The following is a 22,622-nucleotide window of genomic DNA, read 5'->3' as shown; positions in this document are numbered from 1 at the left end:
AATTCCTTCTCTAATTCAGTAATTATTTATGCATAAAGGCAGCCACATAAAAGGACCCTAGAGGTCAATGCCTAACCTCTATAAGAAAATGGTCATGACAAAAGTGGTATCTGTAAAAACAGCAAAACTAAAGTGCTTCATCCCATTGGTGCAGCAAGAGAAAACCTGGCTTGCAGGGAAAGTGTCAATAGTCTTAAGACAGAAGATTTCCTGAGCCAAGTCTGATTAGATGAAATGTTTACCCATGATGGCTAGCAATGCAGCTAAAGGGAGAATACAATTAGTGGTTGATGGGTAAACCCAAGGTGTCAAAGATGAATCAGCCATTAATTTTAAGTAGTGAAACAGAAAAGGCCAGGAGTCAAAAAGGAAGCCAGGAGCAGTGGCACAGGCCTGTAGTTCCTGCTCCTCGGGAGGCTGAGGTGGGAGGATCACCTGAGCCCACGAGTTCAAGTCCAGCCTGGGTAAGTAATATGGCAAGACCCCATCTCAAAAGAAGGAAAGAAAGGAAAAAAGAAAAGAAAAGAAAAGAAAGAGATGAACAGATCCCTGAAGTTGGATGCACAATGGATCTGAACAAGAGACTGAGAGTAGAGGCAGTAAATCATGTGTGGATACCAATATCTTATGTGATAAATGACTTAGGTGATAACGCACTTTAGTTTCAGTAGCTATTCTAGGAGACTCATTTTCTTGTACTGATAACTTCACTGCTGAATTTTTAGCTATTACAACAACAGCAACACAAATAGAGAAAAAGTAAATACTGTTTAGGTATTAAAAATTTTATAAGTTTTTCCCTAATAAAAAATCTAGGAAATCATACTAACAAATTTCTTTGCCTCAATTTAGCAAAGTAATATAAGTGTTTTCTTTTCCTTGATGACTTCCTAGAGTAACTTCAATTAAAAAGAAACATCATTTTTTGTGTACTGTTTTGGAGACAGTGTGCATTAGAGAGCCAAATTGGTGCTGGCACCATATCTGTTTTGGACATCTTTAACATGACAGATAAACCCTTGCTTCCTTCAGTCATTATCATAAAATGGGGTCACAAGACTCATCTGGTCTCTAGCCCCAACTGCCCTGCTGCTGTTGTAAATGCTGCAAAATGTAGAATGTGTAAATTAGAAGTAAAGTACGTTCTGAGGTTTATGTAATTTTGTACTTTTTGCAGTCGTCTCATTTAATTAATTACTAGGCCCCTCTGTTTTACATTAGTGTTTATGTTTTACAAACATGTCAAACAGTGTGGCAATTTTTGAAACTGAGGTGTGAGACAAAGTCATGGAATCAACCTAAATGCCCCCAAACTGATCCCAGCACTTTGGGAGGCCGAGTGGGTGGATCACAAAGTCAGGAGATCAAGATCACGGTGAAACCCCGTCTCTACTAAAAATACAAAAAATTAGCCAGGCGCGGTTGTGGGAGCCTGGAATCAACCTGAAGATGCCCACCACTCCACTGGAACAGAGCGAGACTCCGTCTCAAAAAAAAAAAAAAAAAAGAAAATGTGGTACATATACACCACGAAATACTCTGCAGACATAACAAAGAACAAGATTAGCTGGGCGTGGTGGTTCATACCTGTAATCCCAGCACTTGGGAGGCCAAGACAGGCAGCTCACTCAAGGCCAGGAGTTCAAGACCAGCCTGGCCAACATGGTGAAACCCTGTCTCTACTAAAAATACAAAAAAAAAAACACCTGGGTGTGGTGGCGCACACCTGTTATCCCAGCTACTTGGGAAGCTGAGGCAGGAGGATTGCTTGAACCTGGAGGAGGAGGTTGCAGTGAGCCGAGATCGTCCCACTGCACTCCAACCTGGGTGACAGGGCAAGACTACGTCTCAAAAAAAAAAAAAAAAAAAAATGGAACGAGATCATGTCCTTTGCAGGGACACAGATGTTGGAAGCCATTATCCTCAGCAAACTAACACAGGAATAGAAAAGCAACCACCACATGCTCTCACTTACAAGTGGGAGCTGACTGATGAGAACACATGGACACATGAGGGGCAACAACACACACTGGGCACCTGTGGGGAGTGAGGGGAGGGAGAGCATTGGGAAGAATAGCTAATAGATGCTGGCCTATAATACCTGGGTGATGGGATATCTATGCAGTAAACCACCATGGCACACGTTTACCTATATAAAAAACCTGCACATCCTGCACATGTATGCCTGAACTTAAAAGTTGGAAAAAAAAAAAAATCTTGAAGTTGAGGTGTGAGATAAAAGATATAAAAGAAAACAATTCTAGACATAAATCTCCAGAGAATCCTGATAATTCTGAAGAATTACAATCATCTGAGTCATTTCAGTGTACTCATGCAACAAGGGAAACACACAAAAAATCCACCTTTACAAGAAAATCAGTGGGTTTTACAGGGGACAGTAATCCAAGTTGTACTATTCAATTTTGTGTCATATGTGACAACCTACAAATTCAGCAATGCCTCTGGCAAAATGGAAAAAGCCCTTTACTACAAATCACAGCCATTTGACAAGCAAAAGGTGATGACTACACCAAGCAGCTTTTAGAATCTCTAAACAATAAAGCATTTGTTGAGACAAAGTCACAATTAGTGAAAAAAACTAAGGAAGCAAGCTATTTCAGAGCACACTTATTATCTAGAAAAGGAAAAGTCACACAGTTGTTGAGAAAAGAATATTGCCAATATGTAAAATCATAGTAAGTGAAAATGCTAGGACAAGATGCTGTCTGAGGCCAGATGCAGTGGCTCATGGCTGTAATCCCAGCACTTTGGGAGGCCGAGGCAGGTGGACCACCTGAGGTCAGGAGTTCAAGACCAGCCTAGCCAACATGGTGAAACCCATCTCTACTAAAAATACAAAAAATTAGCCAGTATGGTGGTGTGCACCTGTAATCCCAGCAGCTCCAGAGGCTGAGGCAGGAGAATTGCACGAACCTGGGAGGCAGAGGTGGCAGTGAGCCAAGGTTGCACCATTGCACTCCAGCCTAGACAACAACAGCCAAACTCCGTCTCAAAAAAAAAAGATGTAGTCTGAGAAATTGAAAAGGTCCCATTTAAACAAGTACAATAAGTCAAAACACTGATGACATGTCACATGATGCTGGAGACATCTGTGTATAATAAGCTGAAAAAAACAGATTCTCTACAGATTGACAAGTTAACAGGTTTCACTGATGTCATGTCAGATTTCTAAATAACAGTGTAATTCAAGGAAAATTTCTGCTACAAAGCGAAACTTTTCTGCTGTCCTAAATAAGCAAGGGTCAAAATATATTTAGTGTTATATCTATCTGGAAACAAAAGATTCACCTTGAAGGAACTGTGTTGGCATTTGTGCTAATAGTGTCCCATCAATAGTGGACCCTGTGAGAGATTTAATCTCTCTTGTTTTTAAGGTAATATTGTCATAAAGCTGCTTTTTTCAAAGAGGTACTAGTATAAAAAAACTCTTGGAGGTAAAATGAAAAAAAGTTATGAATGATGCTACAAAAACAGCTAGCTTTTTAAAACAAGTGTAGTTCACTCAAGAATTTTTAAAATTACATGAAAACCTACACCAACAACACAAAAAACACCAGACACAGAAATTCGATAGCTTAGCAAATAGAGTTCTCAACAGGGTATTTAAGCTAAAGAGTGCATAAAGAAGTACCTTCAAACAATTAATAAGCCAGAGGTTGCTGACTAAAAATGGAGCATTAAGAACTGGGCTTAGCTGGGTGTGGTGGCTCATGCTCGTAAAATCCCAACACTCTGGGACACCAAGGTGGTAGGGGTGCTTGAGCATAGCAGTTTGAGATTACCTTGAGCAAAACAGTGAGACCCAGTCTCTACAAAATTTTTTTTTAATTAGCCAGGTATGGTGATGGTGGCTCACACCTGTAATCCCAACACTTTGGGAGAAAGAGATGGGAGAGTCACTTAAACCCAGGAGTTTGAGACCTCTCTTAGGCAACATAAGGAGACTCCATCTCTACAAAAAATTTCTAAATTTGCCAGGTGTGGTGGTGTGTGTCTGCAGTCCCAGCTACTCAGGAGGCTGAGGTGGGAGGACCACTTGAGCGGGAGAGGTCAAGGCTATGGTGAGCCATGATCATCTCAATGAACTCCAGCCTGCGTGACAAAGTGAGACCCTGTCTCAGAAAAAAAAAAAGAAAAAGAAACTAAGCTTAATAAAGTACTCTATGTCATAATGCAAGTACAGTAATGGTGTTCCGGCATGTTAAAAACCCAAGTAAATCAACGCTACTAATAACTTTATTAGCCTGCATGCTGGTAATCTAGAACCAGATAATACAGACTTGTCTATATTTTGCATGTTAATAAGTATAATTTTTCTACCCTGGTTCATTTCTTTTTTGACACAGGGTCTCACTCTGTTGCCCAGGCTGGAATGCAGCAGCACGATCACAGCTCACTGCAGCCTCAAACCTCCTGGGCTCAAGTGATCCTCCCACCTCAGTCTCTGGAGTAGGTGGGACTACAGGCACACAGCACCACGCCTAGCTGATTTTTTTGAATTTTTTGTAGAGACGGTGGTTTCGCCATGTTGCCCAGGCTGATCTTGAACTCCTGATCCAAAGTGCTGGGATTACTGCCATTAGCCACCATTCCTGACCTAATTTCTTTTAAAAGATGCATATATAACAGTTCCATTAAAATGAAAGTAAAAAACTAAAGCCACAGCAATGAAGAAATATGTTAAAAAGCAATAAAAATTGTTACAATAATACAGAATTAAATTTGGAACTAACTTCATTCCAGCCAATAAGAATAGAAAAATAATAGGTTACTAAATTGTCACTCTTAATTTTTAAGGAAAAAAGGCAATCTAGTTTACTGGAAGAGATTACTGAATTCTACTATTCATTACTGTGCTACTGTCTCAGTAATTTGAATAGGAGTTTCTCATACAGTATTTCAGATACACTGTTAAGTACTTTGAAAGAGATTATGCAACAAACATTTACTATAAATGAAAGCATACAAATTTAGAAAAGTACAGTGTTTACTTCTTACCAGTCGAATGAGCTGTCTGTCCAGCCACCTAAGCACATCTGGACCTTCTTCTGTTTCTGCTCTATATATTGCTAGTCGGGCCATAAGAATGGCAGCTGCCTCCTGGTCAAAAGATGCAGCAATGTTTTGGATTTGAGTTTGGGCATCTGCCCAGCTAAAGACAATAAGAAAGCATAGAAATCCTGCTGAATTATTATATCCACAATGTCATAGTTGGCTACCATACAAATTTAAATTTAAAAGATAAAAGATACAGAAACTACTTCAATATTTCTTTTTTTTTTTTTTTTTTTTTTTTTTTTTTTTTTTGAGACAGAATCTCGCTCTGTCACCCAGGCTGTAGTGCAATGGTGCAATCTTGGCTCACTGCAACATCGCCTATTGGGGTCAAGCAATTCTCCTCCTTCAACTTCCCAAGTAGCTTGGATTACAGCACCTGCCACCAATTCCAGTTAATTCTTTGTATTTTTAGTGAGGCAGGAAATTAAACAAATAAAGAAAAATAAAATTAAAAAGAGAAGGAAACAAGCTTTAGGTGTTAGGCTAACTCATCCCAAAGGCAGTAACGGGCAAAGCCCAGACCCAGACCCAGGCAAAGTATCGACAACATTATCCAAGAAGCCAGGGCTCAAAGGAATGTGCTCTGGAGACTCTCCCAGCACTCCCTCAAATACAGGGAGAAGAGAAACAAATTTTCCTCTCTCTTATGATGTGAGTAAACCTATGAGTTTACAGATTCCTGTTTTCTATAACTAGCAACTTCAAGTAGTCTGTTTTATCTGAGCAACACAGCAAAGGTCACGAGACATGCCTGAGTGGGCCTGGATTGCAACCATCTAGGCGCCATAGCAAAGGATATGAGATAAGCCCATGCAAGGATCTTGAGCAAAGCTAGATAACAGCCATCCAGGCTACATAGCAAGAGTCACTCATAAGCCTGCATTATGAACCTGTCACAGTTTAATTAACTGCCTTTGTTCTGCCTCTGTACATGAGCTTTCACGCCACTACGCTTCACGCCACTATAAGCTTGTTTCAAACTAGTCAACCCCGTTTCAAAAGTGTGTATATAAGCCAAGCCCTGCCTTTGCTTGGGGCCCAGTCTTCGGATGTTAATCCACTGGGTCTAAGTGCACTCAATAAAATCCTCCTGTTCCACCTACTGGTCTCTCCAGTCTCCTGATTCCCACGATATTAGTAGAGAGGGGGTTTCGCCATGTTCATCAGTTTAGTCTTGAGCTCCGGACCTCAAGTGATCCGCCTACCTAGGCCTCCCAAAGTGCTGGAATAATAGGCGTGAGCCACCATGCCCAGCCTACTTTGATATTTCAAAATTCCAGTATTACTTAAACAAATTAGCTTTTTTTTTTTTTTGGAGACAGAGTCTTGCTCTGTCACCCAGGCTAGAGTGCAGTGGAGGGATCTCAGCTCACTGCAACCTCTGCCTCCTGGGTTCAAGCAATTCTCATGCCTCAGCCTACAGAGTAGCGACTACACACTCTGGCTAACTTTTTTGTATTTAGTAGAGACAGGGTGTCACCATGTTGCCCAGGCTGGTCTTGCACTCCTGAGCTCAGGCAATCTACCCACCTGAACCTCCCAAAGTGCTGGGATTACAGGTGTGAGCCACTGCATCAGGCTCAAACTAGCATTTTTTTAAATCACTAATAGCAGATTTAGTATAGCATTTATTGTTTTTCAGAAAAATATAACCAAACCTAAAGAAATCTTCCAAAGTAAGTGTAAAGGCAGCTCTCCAACCACATTCCTTAAAACATTAAGATTTTTTACTACTCAGTCGGCATGGTGGCACATATCTATAGTCCCAGTTATTCAGGAAGCTAAGGTGGGAGAATCACTTAAGCCCAGAAGTTTGAGTTCAGCCTGAGAAACAGCAAGACCCTATCTCTAGGCTGGTTGCAGTGGTTCACGCCTGTAATCGCAATACTTTGGGAGGCTGAGGCAGGCAGATTGCTTGAGCTCAGGAGTTCAAGATCAGCCTCGGCAACATGGTGAAACTCTGTCTCTACTAAAAATACAAAAATTAGCCAGGCATGGTGGCACATGCCTGTAATCCCAGCTACTCTGAAGACGAGAATTGCCTTACCCTGGGAAGCAGAGGCTGCAGCAAGCCGAGATGGCACCACTGCACTCCAGCTTGGGTGACAGTGCAAAACTGTCTCAAAAAAAAAAAAAAAAAAAAAAAACTTTAAAGACATAAAATAAGGAAGTTTAAAAAAAAAAAGAGATTTTTTTAAGAGACAAGGTCTCACTCTATCACCCAAGCTGGAATGCAGTAGCATGATCATGGTTCCAGTGGCACAATCATGATTCACCTCAAACTACTGGGCTCCAGCAATCCTCGCACCTCCGCCTTCTGAGTAGCAGGACTACAGGCACAGACCACCATACCAGCTAATTTAAAACCATTTTTTTAGAGATGAAGGTCTCATTATGTTGCCCATGGTAGTCTCCAACTCCTGGACTCAAGTGATCTTCCTGCCTCAGCCGTCCCAAAGCACTGAGATTATAGGCATGAGTCACCACACTTGGCCAATAAAAGATTTTTACGAGTAAAAATAATTGCATATATGTGTGTCCCCACACATAGATATGTAAGTCCCTATATCCAACTTTAAAATTTCATTTAATTTTTTAAATGAAATTTTAAAAAATAATTTTGTATTTAAATATAGAAATACAAACTATACAAAAATAAAGGTTTTCTCTCAACCTAAGTAATTCTTGTTTATTCCACTGGAAAATGAATTAAGTGTCAGAAGTTTCTCATTGGCCTTTCAATCATTAGTGATAAAAATCAAGTAATTAAAATTACTTTGTATTCTTTTATTTCCATGTTAATACACTGCCTAAAACCAATGAAAAGTTAACAAGTAAAAATTTCAGTCTAAGGGAATAATTTGATATTACACATAAAATAGCAGCATTTTATTAAATCCAAATGCTGTATAAATCCAATCTAGTCAAACTGATCCTGGGAAGACTCAGCAATACATTTTATGTTTGTTTGTTTAATATTTCAGATATAGTGACTGGCCAGACATACTTACAGACTTCTTGAAAATAAATGCTGAACCACTTTTACATGTAAGAGTGATCTAAGGGAATTCAGGCAGTAGCATGTTTAAAATTCTTCTCCCTTCTTTCTGTATTTTTAATTTTCTTTCAATAAGCAAATAATTATTAAATGTTTCCCAGATGGTTGAAACGTGTGAATTATCTCAGTGTAGTAAACAGTAAGAAGCAAAAAAGAATGAGAATGTGTGAAAGAAGACATTGGTAATTTTGAAAGTTATGTTTTAATGCAATTTAAAGACTTCATGATTATACAAATAGTTTGGTTTAGTGTTTTATTAATTATTTTAATTTTAATTTTAAAAATCAAAGAATTAAAAACAACACTGTTTGAATCAGTACTTTCCAAACTTGAATGACCATATTTATTTGCTTTGAACTATGAAGGTGATTTTTTTTATTCTGAAAATATAATGGTGCAATAGAGGAAATACATTCCAAGTGAACACATGCAAATTTACTACTTATTATTTGTTTAGACATAAATTAAAAGGTATGTTCTTAAAGTCAAGTTTAAAGGGCTTCTTGACATTATAAAAATCGGTATTCTACATTTCCCATACCCCTTCACTGTGATTCTTACAACTAGTTTAAACCAAAATTCCTAGATCAAAGTTATTTTCTATATGAAAAATAGAGTAACTTTGTCTTCTCAGGAGCCTTTATTTTCATATGGCTTATTCACTTAACCAAAACACTTGTCTAGGCCCCGATAGTCATAATCCTAGTTTAAAAAAAAACACAACTATAAAAAAAAAAACAAGATGCTCTGATCATTGGAAATGGTTGGGATAAGTTAACTTGAAAAGATGGATGCTTTTGGTAAGACAATGCTATAAATGGCACCATAACACACATATCTCTCTACAAATAGCCTCATAAATTCTGTGCAAACTGAAAATATATAAGCCCATGATATTTCTCACAGACAGCACCCTGTCTCTTGAAAGAGTAATCTAACCTTTTAAAACTTTTCATTTTAAAAATATTTCAAACATAAAGACAGTAAGAAGAGTGGAATAAACTGCTATATATCCATCACCTAGATTGATCAATTGTTAGCATTTTAACACATCTGCATTATCATTCTCTCTCTCCATTTATATATACATTTTTTGCTGAACTCTTCTAGATTAAGTTGGAGACATTATGACCTTCTGCCCGAAATACTTTAGTGTCTATCTCCTAAGAACAAAAAATTATCTTATATAGCTCCAATTATTAAATTGGTGAAATCTAACACTGATATATTGTTATTATCATATAGAAAGAGACCATATTCATATTTCCGCAATTGTCTAATAATAGCTTCTAAAGCAAAATTTTTCCCTGACATCGCATTTTGTCCAGGATCACACATTGGCATTAGTGGTAATGTTTCTTTAGTATCCTTTAATCTGGATCAGTTGCTCAGACTTTGTCTTCTAAGACATTTTTGAGTAGTATAAACCAGTGACTTTGTAAAATGTAAAAACTTCCTCATTTGGTATATCGTTGTTTCTTTAAGCAAATGTTCTGAATGTCAAATTCAATGTGTGCGCACACGTGTGTGTGTGCACGCGCACACATGTTGAGAGGCATAAAAAAACTGAGAAGTTTGCCAGGAATCAGTACTTCCGAGTTCCTTATCCGAAATCTGAACAAATCTAAGGGAAGGTTCAGTTGACATTTTTTTCTTCAAATGAATAATGTATCCCCGTGACATTGTTCCAGGACGTGAAGTCAAAGCAAGGTAACAGAACAGGACAGTCAATCTATGTACAACCCTGTGCTAAGTAATAGATCATCCAATACAACTAATATTCAGTTCAAATGTTGTGTTCATGTCCATCACTCATCAAAAGTCTTAAGATTTTCAAGAATGAAGCTAGAGTTTAAGTACAGTTAATGAAAATGAGAGCTACAAATGCCTTCCTTGTCCATTGTCTAGACCATGACTAAACTGGGTAAGTTTACTGATCAACACTTTCCCTATCCAGACAACCAAGTTCAAGACAAATAGAAATAAAGACCAAAGACTGTTCATTTCTAGATTCACCTCATCTAAAAATCTCTTCCTAACTAAACTCATTCCACAATTATTTTCCTTTTGTTTTATACTTCACAAATATATAGAGATACCAAAGTAGCAGCGAAATAATTTATTTCTAATTCTTAATAAAAAGAAGCGTACTAAATTCAATTAAATTTGTTGTCTCTGCAAATCCTGGGCAAAGATGTTACACAAAATACTACCCTATAATTGAATCTGTTAGATACAGACTTTACCTTTTGTGGTCTCAACAAGTGCTAGTCAAAGTGTGGTATGTGAACCAGTGCCACGAAGTCAATAGAGGAACTAACAATAAATATTTAGAAACTGAGCAACTTCACAAAATAATCTTGTATCTTATTAATCTAATAACATAAAACAGGGAGTTTGTTTTAAATCACTTTTTAAAATTTCATTTTTCTAGTAATTCATTTTTATTGTATTTAATAAAAGCATCTGTACCCGAAGGATTAGGGAAAAAACCACAACTGGCCCTTTACCACAGACAGTGTGAGGACTACTCTATACCACACCGTCATATAGCAGGAGGCTAAGTATGTTCACGGCTTCTGCATTCATACTCTCCCACAACAGAACCTACTCCACAAAGCAGAAGCTGAGTAATGGCTTAACAGATGAATTAAATGACTAATAAAACTTGAAAAAAATAGCTAAGAATTTTTATCACTAGTTGAAAAGTAATGTGATTAATTAATGTGCTGTCATATATATAATGGATTATATATATTATTATTGACTATTATAGGTAAATGTTTGATTCTTTCTCTCACAGGAATGAGGTAAATAATATTTTGAAGGGTGTGTCTTAGGAGTACTTTTTAGGCCGGGCGCGGTGGCTCAAGCCTGTAATCCCAGCACTTTGGGAGGCCGAGACGGGCGGATCACGAGGTCAGGAGATCAAGACCATCCTGGCTAACACGGTGAAACCCCGTCTCTACTAAAAATACAAAAAATTAGCCGGGCGTGGTGGCGGGCGCCTGTAGTCCCAGCTACTCGGAGGCTGAGGCGGGAGAATGGCGTGAACCCGGGAGGCGGAGCTTGCAGTGAGCCGAGATCGCGCCACTGCACTCCAGCCTGGGAGACACAGCGAGACTCCGTCTCAAAAAAAAAAAAAAAAAAAAAAAAGTACTTTTTAAAATTGCTCTTACAGTTCTTAGTAATGAATATTGTAGCAAATAAGCTGGGTTAAAAAGAAATAAATAAAATACTATTAGTCACAAATATTCACTTGCTAGTCATGGATGTCACCCAAAATAGGAATCCACTTTGGAAACACAACCCAGATAGTTGTGATATGAAAATCAAATCTCTTAACAAATACAACTTACTTCCTAGCAATGGTGGTCACTCGGATGCGTCTCTGCCCACTTGAATGCTGATACTGAGTCACAAACTGGATTGCACCACGCCCTCCTTGAGGAATTGGAGCATTATGCTGTATAAATATAATGGAGTAAAACCTAAGCAAATTTTACTATGTTGTTGTCATATAATCACACGCTGCATGTCCTAGCACTAAAAATAATTCATTCTAAAATTGATTAGAAGGATACTTATTTCCAATGCATTCAAAACAATTATAATTTGTCACACAGAAGGGAGAAATTAATTTGGGAGAGGAGGAAAATACTCAAGAATGAGAGAAGTCAGTCCTGCTAGGAAATCAATTTTCAAGTAATATATAAGCAAGAGGGACATGAAAGAACAAAGAAAAGGGAGAGCACAAAGAAATTAAAAGACAAGACCTAAGTGAGGTCATTTAAGCCAAACTGCACAGTTTGGATATCCCTTATCCAAAATGCTTGGGTCCTGAAATGTTTTGGATTTTATATTTTTTCAAACTTGGGAATATTTGCCTTATACCAACTGAACATCCCCAAATCCAAAAATCCAAAATCCAAAATGCTCTCCAATGAGCATTTTCTTTGAGTGTCATGTCAGCATTCATAAAGTTCCAGATTTTGAAACATTACAGATTTCAGATTTGAGATGTTCAACTTGTAACTGGATAAAGAGAAATTGAGCTAAGTCCTCGTCCCCTAGGTATAGAAGATGAAAGCAGAACTTTTAGGAACATAATCATATGATGAACAACCAACCAATGAAAGATTAATAATGAGAAGAAACTAACAGCAATATATAATAATTATCATCAGAAAGAAATACAAGTAGTCAATAGGAAAATTTTATTCATGCCTTCTGACAAGACATTCTTGCTTTGTTTTTGTGTGTCATTTTGTTTTGCTTTTGTCAATAAGAGTCAATATATTTCTTATAAATTTTAATATTAAAAAAAACTATTGCACCTGCCTTAGGAAAGCTGATTGTTAATATTTTATGGTTCATTTTATGCCTAAAAACTATTAATAAATAAGTCAGTAATTTATATTCTTCAATGTGATTAACTACCTCCTGTGGCAGAAAAAAAAAAAAAAACTTCCCAAATATGATTACTTTCCAAACTTTTTCTATGGATTTTCACATATGAGACCTTCTTGTAGGAAGACTCATATATCATATACACTTTGTGACAACTAGAAAAAGCTAGACATCTAATTGCAAAAATGCATAAGTAGAAGGGAATTTTAAGTAACTGCATTTATCCTTCAAGTTTATATTCAAAAAGAAAGAAAGAAAGAAAACAGACTAAAAGTTGGGCTATCCAAGGTTTGGCGTTCGTCGGTTTCCCTGCATTTCTATTACAATATGTCCTCTCACCAAGGAGTTTAGCCTTGAAAAATAAAAATAAAAATAAAAAACAAATATAAATTCCAATACAGAAAATAAATTTTGGGTTATATCTACTATAGGAAAAAAATATATGAACTATTCATGGTCTAAAGTAAGTACTTATTCAAATGTACGTTTTGATATTCAGATGTAGAAAGTCATACCTGATTGACAACCTCAAAATATATGGCTAAGGTTGTAGTGGGACTAAGTCCACATATCTTCCACTGACATGTGCCACCTGTTCCTATCTCCTGTAAAATAAAATAAAGCATGTTTGAAAGTTAGAGACACAATTTATTAATTTTATATTAAGGTGAAAAAGGAAAAAGACCATAGGGGAAAAAAAGTCATGTTTCAAACTAATTCAATGATGTTAAGAGCTTAAAATATGTTAAGACTATAAGTATATTATAAAATAAAGCATTTTTTACATAATAAAAACAAAATAATTTTTACATAATAAAAGTAAAATTCAAATTCTTGCTAAGTAAATTACAAAAGTATTAATATAAGTTCTTCATACTGTTGTCGTTAAAAACATATGCTATTTGGCCAGGCGCAGTGGCTCACACCTGTAATCTCAGCACTTTGGGAGGCTGAGGCAGGCAGATCACAAGGTCAGGAGATGGGGACCATCCTGGCTAACATTGTGAAACCCCATCTCTACCAAAAACACAAAAAATTAGCTGGGCATGGTGCCAGACACCTGTAGTCCCAGCTACTTATAAAGCCAAGGCAGGAGAATGGCATGAACCCAGGAGGCGGAGCCTGCAAGTGAGCCAAGATGGCACCACTGCACTTCAGCCTGGGCAACAGAGCGAGACTCCGTCTCAAAAAATAAATAAATAAAAAATAAAAGCATATGCTATTTAATGAAGTAATTGCAACTAACGTTATCCTTCTATCCAACTACTGGATCTGTATAAAGAGGAACTGATTTAATATGTAATATATGCATTTACGAACACATGTTCTCTGGATGAGAATTGTTAAGCACTCTGATTCCCAAGAAAATGTCATAGATATAGATAGGCCTTTACCATGCAAACTGCTTATATATATTAATTTTTTAGCTTTGCCATTTTTAAAGTTGATTACCCACTTTGTATTATTTGTCCCATCATCCTCTCTACAGCTACATTTTACAGTGCATTATACTTCCATTAAATTGGATAAAAAGAACATAAAGAACTGAAATTCCAAATCTGGCTAATTTGGTTACTTTTTTGAAAATTCTGGTAACAAAAATCAATTTAGAGCTAATTTTGACTTTCAGAAGTCTCCAAATTTCCAAATCATTAGTTGTTTTTTTTTTTTAGGTACACTGGGGCAAGACATAATTTAGGCATAAAAAATAGAAGACTGGTGACAGTACAAAAATTTTAATTAGGGGTAGATGGGAAAAGGGTATGCAGAAAGAGCAACCACAAATGGAGGTATACCAATGGAAGCTGAACTACATAAAACAACCAATATAAGAATTCTGAAAGGAATGCTATAGGCTGCCACCCCAAGTTTTTGTTGGTGCTATCCTGTGCATTCACTGTATCTTCTTTTTTTCTTTTTTGGCGGGGATAATGGGTGGGGAACAGGGTCTCTCTATGTTGCCTGGGTTGGTCTCTAACTCCTGGGCTTAAGCAATCCTCCTGCCTCAGCCTCTCAAGTAGCTGGGATTACAGGTGCAAGCCACAGTTCCTGGCCCTATACTTTCTTTTTAGAATAAACACAACTTACATTTTCAGACACACAGGGTCCTTTAGAATTGAGTGACACACAGGGTCCAATAGCTCCTGAAATCTTTATTTCCCTTGAGGTCTGCAAAATAAGAATATAGCATATTCGGTTTCCTCAAAGGTAAGTTCAAATGTTCAACTACAGGTGTATAAGAATATAAGATATTCATCTATATTTAACACTCAAAGCCAATGAAAATATACTAACATGAAAAATAATCAATGAGCACTTCTATGCTCACTGCCAAATTAAAAATCTGGCACCAACCTAATTTTAATCTTCTATTTCCATTAGCACATAGGAGGTCTCCATTTGGGAACCTCATCCTGACTTCACACTCCTACCTACCCACCCAAAATTCACATATCCTAATCCAAAACCTTAGACACCCTATTCTATTTTTCCTCCCAGAGAAAATCTGTCACCAAGATTGGTCTCTACCCAGTCTCTCCTGCCACCAAAATTTAAGCTATCACAATACTTTCTAACTAAAAAAAAAAAAATTAGAAAGCCTGCTTTTCTTACTTGAGATTCTTTTACCTGACATGCACAGAATAGCACTGTCAGATGAATCTTACGCAAAATACCTAATATGACACATATGTCTGCACACTACAACCAGCTCCCACAAATTTAAGCTATTTCCCCTCATTCCAATACAAAGCATCTACGCTCACTGGGCAGTTTTCTCAAACATACAATGCTGATTCTCACCTCGATGCCTCTCCTCACACCAGGTTCCTGAATAAAATGCATTATCCTCTAACATCTTTAAAAAAAAAAAAAAAAAACTGTGGCCAGGCACGATAGCTCATGCCTGTAATCCCAACACTTTGAGAGGCTGAGGCGGGTGGAACACCTGAGGTCGGGAGTTCAAGACCAGCCTGACCAACATGGAGAAACCCCGTCTCTACTAAAAATACAAAATTAGCTGGGCATGGTGACACATGCCTGTAAATCCAGCTACTCAGGAGGCTAAGGAGAATCGCTTGAACCCAGGAGGCAGAGGTTGTGGTGAGCCGGAATCACAACACTGCACTCCAGCTGGGCAACAAGAGCGAAACTCTGTCTCAAAAAAAAAAAAAAAAAAAAAAAAAAAAAACTATAAGTCACACTCCTCTAGAATAAATTGTGTTCTATATATGTTCATTTTTCTTCTCTAAACCTTTATAGCATTTTTATAATTATTACGTCATTCTATCACATGCACTGTTTTCTTTTCCTGCCTTTCTATCAAGAGAATGCTAAGTGTCTCTACAGCAACACGTGTACCTTAGATATCCCTAGACATCTCTGTAATTTCCCACACAATGTTGGGCATATAGCAAGCATTCAATAAAACAAGTTTAATAAATATTTAATGAAAATTCAAAATTAATGTGCTTAGAATTAATTTAAAAATAATCAATTAGGATTAGAAGCACTTAGCCTTTGGGTATTTTAAATCCAAATTTGAAATAAATGATAGAATTATGTAATAACAACTAATCATAAAACAATTACTGATTATCCAAAGGTAAAAAACAGTTTCCTCTTAAGTTAGATAACAATTCCCATCATTAACCTGGCACTAACATAAATAGATTTGGCTCTACAAAAGATAAAACAGGCCGGACATGGTGGCTTATGCCTGTAATCTCAGCACTTTGGAAGGGTAAGACAGGCAGATCACCTGAGGTCAGGAGTTTGAACCAGCCTGGCCAACATGATGACACCACGTCTCTACTAAAAATACAAAAATTAGCCAGACACGGTGGCACACACCTGTAGTCCCAGCTACTCAGGAGGCTGAGGCTGGAGAATCACTTGAACCCAGGAGGCGGAGGCTGCAGTGAGACAAGATCATGCCACTGCACTCTAGCCTGGGCAACAGAGGAAGACTCTGTCTCAAGAAATAAAAAAAATTAAAAAAAAAAAAAAGATAAAACATACTTTAAAGAGTTAAGCCCTATATAAAGAAAAAAATAAAAGTTAAAGAATTATTTTACCAATATTGTTCTACTTTTCTAACAATTGTTCAGAAATGCTCAAGTAAAGTCTCATACATTGAATGATGACACTCTTCTGGTGAAGAAAATCTCTAACTCAGGTTTAAATAAAAAATAACCACAATTTTGAAAGCAAATACTAAATTTGATTAATGACACTTTAGAATTATACTCTGTAAGTTGTCTCTTGATAGCATATCACACATGCCAAGTTTTCGTTCTTACCTTTATTTCTAGTGTACCACCAAAGCCCATTTTAAACTGTCCATGCATGTCTTTGGTAAAGACTCTTTGAAAAGTTTGTTTGAATAAGGAAGTATTGAAAGAATCACCCATTACCATGTATCCTCTGCATGGAAAGAATAAAAAAAAACACTTGACACAGTTACTGAGTCCGTGTGTTAAAATCGTAGAAGAAAATTACCTCTCAAGACTACCAATAAATTTTAAAGACATTTCCCAAAATGTGCTGTATTACTCATTTTTAATATTCAAATATATATGAGAATATCCTCACCCCACAAATAATTTCAATTCCAAGGATAACAGAGTGCCCTTAACAGTTGCATTTGTCCTTGGCAATTTTTAAAAAATTATTCTTTAAATAGGCAATATATCCATTATATTACAAAATTCAAAAGGTACAGAAGAGTATACAGTAAAAAATGTTCTCCATATTGGTAAAGGTACCTGACAGTTTCCAGCATGCATTCTCTCTTTTTTTTTTTCAGACAGGGTCTCACTCTGTCGCCCAGGCTGGAGTGCAGTGGCACAATCACGGCTCACTGCAGCCACAACCTCCTGGGCTCAAGCCATCCTCCTACCTCAGCCTCCCAAGTAGCTGGACTACAAGTTGCACCAACACGCCCAGCTAATTTTTTTGTTTTTTTGTAGAGATAGGGTTTTGCCATGTTGCCCAGGTTGGTCTTGAACTTCTAGGCTCAAACAATATGCTCACCTCGGGTTGCCAAGGTGCTGGGATTACAGGCATGAGCCACCCATCCGGCTCATTCTCACTCTTAAAAACGAGTATGTGTGTGTATGTATATGCATGTATTGCCTGTGTCACATGAAATATACACGTTATACCGAGCAAATGAGAATGGAAGAAAATTAAGAGAGTATTTTCACTTTATACACTTACTTTAAATTTTTTTCAATAAGCATATACCTACTTTTTTAATTTAAAAAAATGTTTAATATTAACTTGAAAGTTAAAAACTATTTTGATACCATTCCTTCTCTAATAGATTGGCAAAAATCAGTTTGACGGCAACATATTATGTTGGTGAAGCTATGGAAAAATGGGCACTCTCATACACTTCTGCTGGGACTGCAAAATGGTACAACCCCAGTACAGAGCAACTTGATAATATCTAACAAAATTATATATGGATTTCCTCCTTAATCCAGCCACCCCACTAACAGTAATCTATTCCAAAGATATTGTAACAAAACAAAAACAGAGAAACAAAATACCTTCACAAGGTTATTCACTGAAGCACTATTTGTAACAACAAATGTTTTTTGTTTCCTTTTTTCCTTGTGTTTGAAATATCGTATTTCAAACACAAACTCAGAATAACACAAAACTGAAAACAATCCAAATAATCATGTAATTAGAGACTAGCTGAAAAAATATTACATCCACACAATGGAGTAATACACTGCTACAGACTGATTTCTAGGATATAAGTGAAAAACACAAAGAGGGGAAAGATGTGTAAAATATTCTGTTTATATAAAAGGGGGGTACACATATGCATACAAATATTTAGACACACTTGTTCACATTTTTAAAATACTTTATTACTTAAACATCAATAAAAGATACAATCAAAAATTGAAATAGGCAAAAGAATAAAACTGATGTGTTGTAACTAATTGACCATAATTTTATTTTTGATATCATTAAAAGTTTTTATGTTATCTCTGATGCTTATTAGAAATTGCATCCTTTTACGTTTTTTAATGTTACTGGTACCTACATTTATAATTAAACTTTGTACACTGACCTTGATCCAGAAGTCTTGCCAACTTCACATATTAGTATCAATAGTTTATAGATTCTTTCAGATTTTCTACAAACATGTTATCTATGATGATCTAACTCATCATTATACCTGATAATACATCCCATTTCTCTGCTCCCTTTTACAGTAAACCTATATAAAGGAATGTCCACACCCTTACATCTATCTTCCAAATAAATCCAAAATCCAACTACTTCCCACCATCTGTACTACCATCACTTGGTATTCTTACATCCCTATACTCTACTAAAGACAAATGAAGTCAGCGATCTTTTTAAACCATTAAGTCAGATCATCAAACTCCTCTGACGAAAACTCTCCAATGCCTTCCCATCTCACTCAAGGTAAAGTCCAAAGCCCTTTAAACAGGCCTTTGAAACCTACCCTCTCACTCACTCCATTCCAGCTACTTTGTTCTCCCCTTGCTATTTCTCAACATCACAGGTACATTCTCTTTTTTATTATTATTTTTTGAACCCAGTTCTCACTCTGTCACCCAGGATGGAGTGCAGTGATGCAATCATGGCTCACCACAGCCTGGACTTCCCAAGCTCCAGCAATCCTCCCACCTCAGCCTCCCAAGTAGCTGGGACTACAGGCACACACCACCATGCCCAGCTAATTTTTGTATTTTTGGCAAAGACAGGGTTTCACCATGTTGCCCAGACTGGTCTCAAACTCCTGACTCAAGCAATCCACCCACCTCAGCCTCCCAAACTGCTAGGATTACACAGGTGTGAGTCACAGCGCCTGGCCCCAGGTACATTCTCAACTTTGCACTTGCTATTCCTCACTTGGAATACTCTTACTTCATATACGCACATGACTCACTCTCACTTCCTTACATATTTGCTAAAATATCACCTTCAATAAGGCCCTGCCTATTCATCCTATTTAGAACTGCAAACCCCAATTCTTCTTTCCTGACCTTTTTTCCTTCCCAATGCTATCACCATCTGACATCCTATCTACCATACTTATCCCATCTCCTCTCATTAGAACTGTATGATCTAACATGTGGCTAGTTAAATTTAAATGTAAAGCAATTAAAATTAAACTTTTAGTTCCTCAGTCATACTTACCACATTTCAATGGGACAGCACAAAGAATATATACAATGGGAAATTATACGGAAGAGTCCTGCACTAGAAGATAAGCTCCATGAGGGCAAAGATTTTTATGTTTGGTTCACTGCTTTACTTGCAGTGCCTTGAGCAGTTTGCTACATAGCAGGTGCTCATTCATTTTGATTAGATGAATGAATGAATAAATAAACCTGAGAAAGGGTAACATATCTAATCGATTTTTAAGCCTAATTATTTCAAAAATAATAACTGCTCATGGAAGAGGAAAGAATATCTCCCAAGTCATTCTCTGAAGATAGTTATCCTGATGCCAACACCAAGCAAAAGAAAACTACAGGCCAGTATCTCCTATGAAGACAGATGCAAAAATCCTCAACAAAATGCTAGCAAATTGAATTTAGCAACAACAAAAAGGATTATACACCATGACCAAGTGAGATTCATCCCAGAAATGCAAGGTAGGTTTAAAATCCAAAAAGCAGTGCAATATACCATATTAATAAGGACAAAAGCCACATGATCATATCAATAGCTATAGAAACAGCATTTAACAAAATCCAAAAACACATTTTCATGAGTTTTTGGAAGGGAACTTACTTAATCTGATGAAATCCACAGCTAATATCTTCTAATGGTAGAAGACTAAACAGGGCTGGGCGCAGTAGCTCATGCCTGTAATCCCAGCACTTTGGGAGGCCGCGGCAGGTGGATCACCTGAGGTCAGGAGTTTGAGACCAGCCTGACCAACATGGTGAAACCCTGTCTCTACTAAAAATACAAAACTTAGCTGGGCATGGTGGTGCATGCCTGTAGTCCCAGCTATTCGGGAGGCTGAGGCAGCAGAATCGCTTGAACCCAGGAGGTGGAGGTTGCAGTGAGCAGAGATTGTGCCACTGCACTCCAGCTTGGGCAACAAGAGGGAAACTCCATCTCAAAAAAAGAAAAAAAAAGACTAAACAACTTCCCCCAAAGATCAAGAACAATACAAGAATATTCACTCTCACCATTTTTAATAATCATTTTTAATAGACATTCCAGCCAGGGCAGTTAGGCAAGGAAAAGAAAAAGCATGCAGATGGGAAGGAAGAAGTAAAACAATACCAATTTGCAGATGACATGATGTTATATAGAGAAAATCCTAAGAAGTCCACAGAAAAACTATTAAAACTAATAAACAAGTTCCACAAGTTTGCAGGGTATAAAATCAACATATAAAAATCAATTGTTGGCTGGGCACAGTGGCTCATGCCTGTAATTCCAGCTCTTTGGGAGACCAAGGCAGGCAGGTAACTTGAAATAAATATGAAAATTAGCCAGGCATGGTGGTACATGCCTGTAATCCAGATACTCGGGAGGCTGAGGCACAAGAATCGCCTGAACCTGGGAGGCAGAGGTTGCAGTGAGCTGAGATTGCACCACTGCACTCCAGCCTGGGTAACACAGCGAGACTCTGTCTCAAAATTTAAAAAATTTAAAATTTTAAAAACTCAAGGCACGGTGGCTCAGGTCTGTAATCCCAGCACTTTGGGAGACTGAGGCGGGCAGATCACAAGGACAGGAGTTCAAGACCAGCCTGGTCAACATGGTGAAACCCAGTATCTACTAAAAATACAAAAAAAAATTAGCCGGGTGTGGTGGCAGGCGCCTGTAGTCCCAGCTACTTGGGAGGCTGAGGCAGGAGAATCACTTGAACTCGGGAGGCGGGTCCAAGCCTGGTGACAGAGCCTGGGTGACAGCGAGACTCCGTCTCAAAAAAAAAAAAAAAAAGAAAAAGCATGAACTAGGTTTCATCAAAATTTAAAACTTTTGTGCTGCAAACAATACCATCAAGAAAGTGAGGGAGGCCGGGCGCAGTGGCTCACACCTGTATTCCCAGCACTTTAGGAGGCCGAGGTGGGTGGATCCCTTGAGGTCAGGAATTCAAGACCAGCCTGGCCAACATGGTGAAACCCTATCTTTACTAAAAATATAAAATAGCCAGGCATGGTGGTGCACACCTGTAATTCCAGCTACTGGGCAAGCTAAGATAGGGGAATCACTTGAACCCAGGAAGCAGAAGTTGCAGTGAGCCTAGACTGCACCACTGCACTCTAGCCTGGGCGACACAGTGAGACTCTGTCTCAAAAAGAAAGAAGTGAGGGAAAAAACCCGTAACAGAAAATATCTTTAAGTCATATATCTGATAAAGGAATTTATATCCACATAACAAACGATTTTAACAATAAAAAGAAAATCAATAGCCCAAATTAAAAATGTGTAAAGAATCTGAATAGACATTTCTCCAAAGATATACACATGGCCAGTAAGCACATAAAAAGATGCTCAACATCATTAGTCTTCAGGGAAATGCAAATCAAAACCACAATGAGATATGACTTCACACCCACTTGGACAGATATCATCAAAAAGACAGACAATAGGCTGGGCACAGTGGCTCACACCTGTAATCCCAGCATTTTGAGAAGCAGAGGCAGGAGGATCGAGCCCAGAAGTTCAAGACCAGCCTGGGCAACAAAGTGAGACCTCGTCTCCGCAAAACAAAAGTATTAACAATTACTTAGGTGTGGTAGCATGTGCTTGTAGTCTCAGTTACTCAGGAGGCTGAGGTGCGAGGATTGCTTGAGCCCTGGAAATTGTGGCTGCAGTGAGTTATGATTGCACACTGCACTCCAGCCTGGGTAACAAAGACCCCATCTCAAAAAAATTAAAATACAGACAATAACAAGTGCTTACAAACATGTGGAGAAACTAGAATCCTCATACTTTGGTAATGGGAATTTAAATTGGTACAGTCACTTGGGTAAACTGTTTGACAGTTCCTCAAAATGTTAAGGACGGACTACTACATGAAACAACAATTCTGCTCCTAGATATATACGTA

At 37.7% G+C, this 22,622-nt stretch overlaps 1 protein-coding gene across 1 annotated transcript in view; it reads right to left on the bottom strand.

Annotated features, from left to right (window-relative positions):
• The window catches only part of SEC23A (SEC23 homolog A, COPII coat complex component), a 73,472-nt gene that overhangs the window by 18,938 nt on the left and 31,912 nt on the right, over nucleotides 1-22,622 (bottom strand). Inside the window, exons 10-14 of the mRNA XM_050798953.1 lie at nucleotides 16,849-16,972; nucleotides 14,636-14,716; nucleotides 13,063-13,152; nucleotides 11,497-11,603; nucleotides 5,020-5,173 (exon numbers count right to left, since the gene is read on the bottom strand). Of these exons, the coding sequence (XP_050654910.1) occupies nucleotides 5,020-5,173; nucleotides 11,497-11,603; nucleotides 13,063-13,152; nucleotides 14,636-14,716; nucleotides 16,849-16,972 (556 nt within the window). The remainder of the gene's footprint in view (nucleotides 1-5,019; nucleotides 5,174-11,496; nucleotides 11,604-13,062; nucleotides 13,153-14,635; nucleotides 14,717-16,848; nucleotides 16,973-22,622) is intronic.

The sequence above is a fragment of the Macaca thibetana genome, chromosome 7, assembly GCF_024542745.1.
Source record: "Macaca thibetana thibetana isolate TM-01 chromosome 7, ASM2454274v1, whole genome shotgun sequence".
Classification (NCBI taxonomy): Eukaryota; Metazoa; Chordata; class Mammalia; order Primates; family Cercopithecidae; genus Macaca; species Macaca thibetana.
This window is presented reverse-complemented; position numbering and strand designations above follow the sequence as displayed.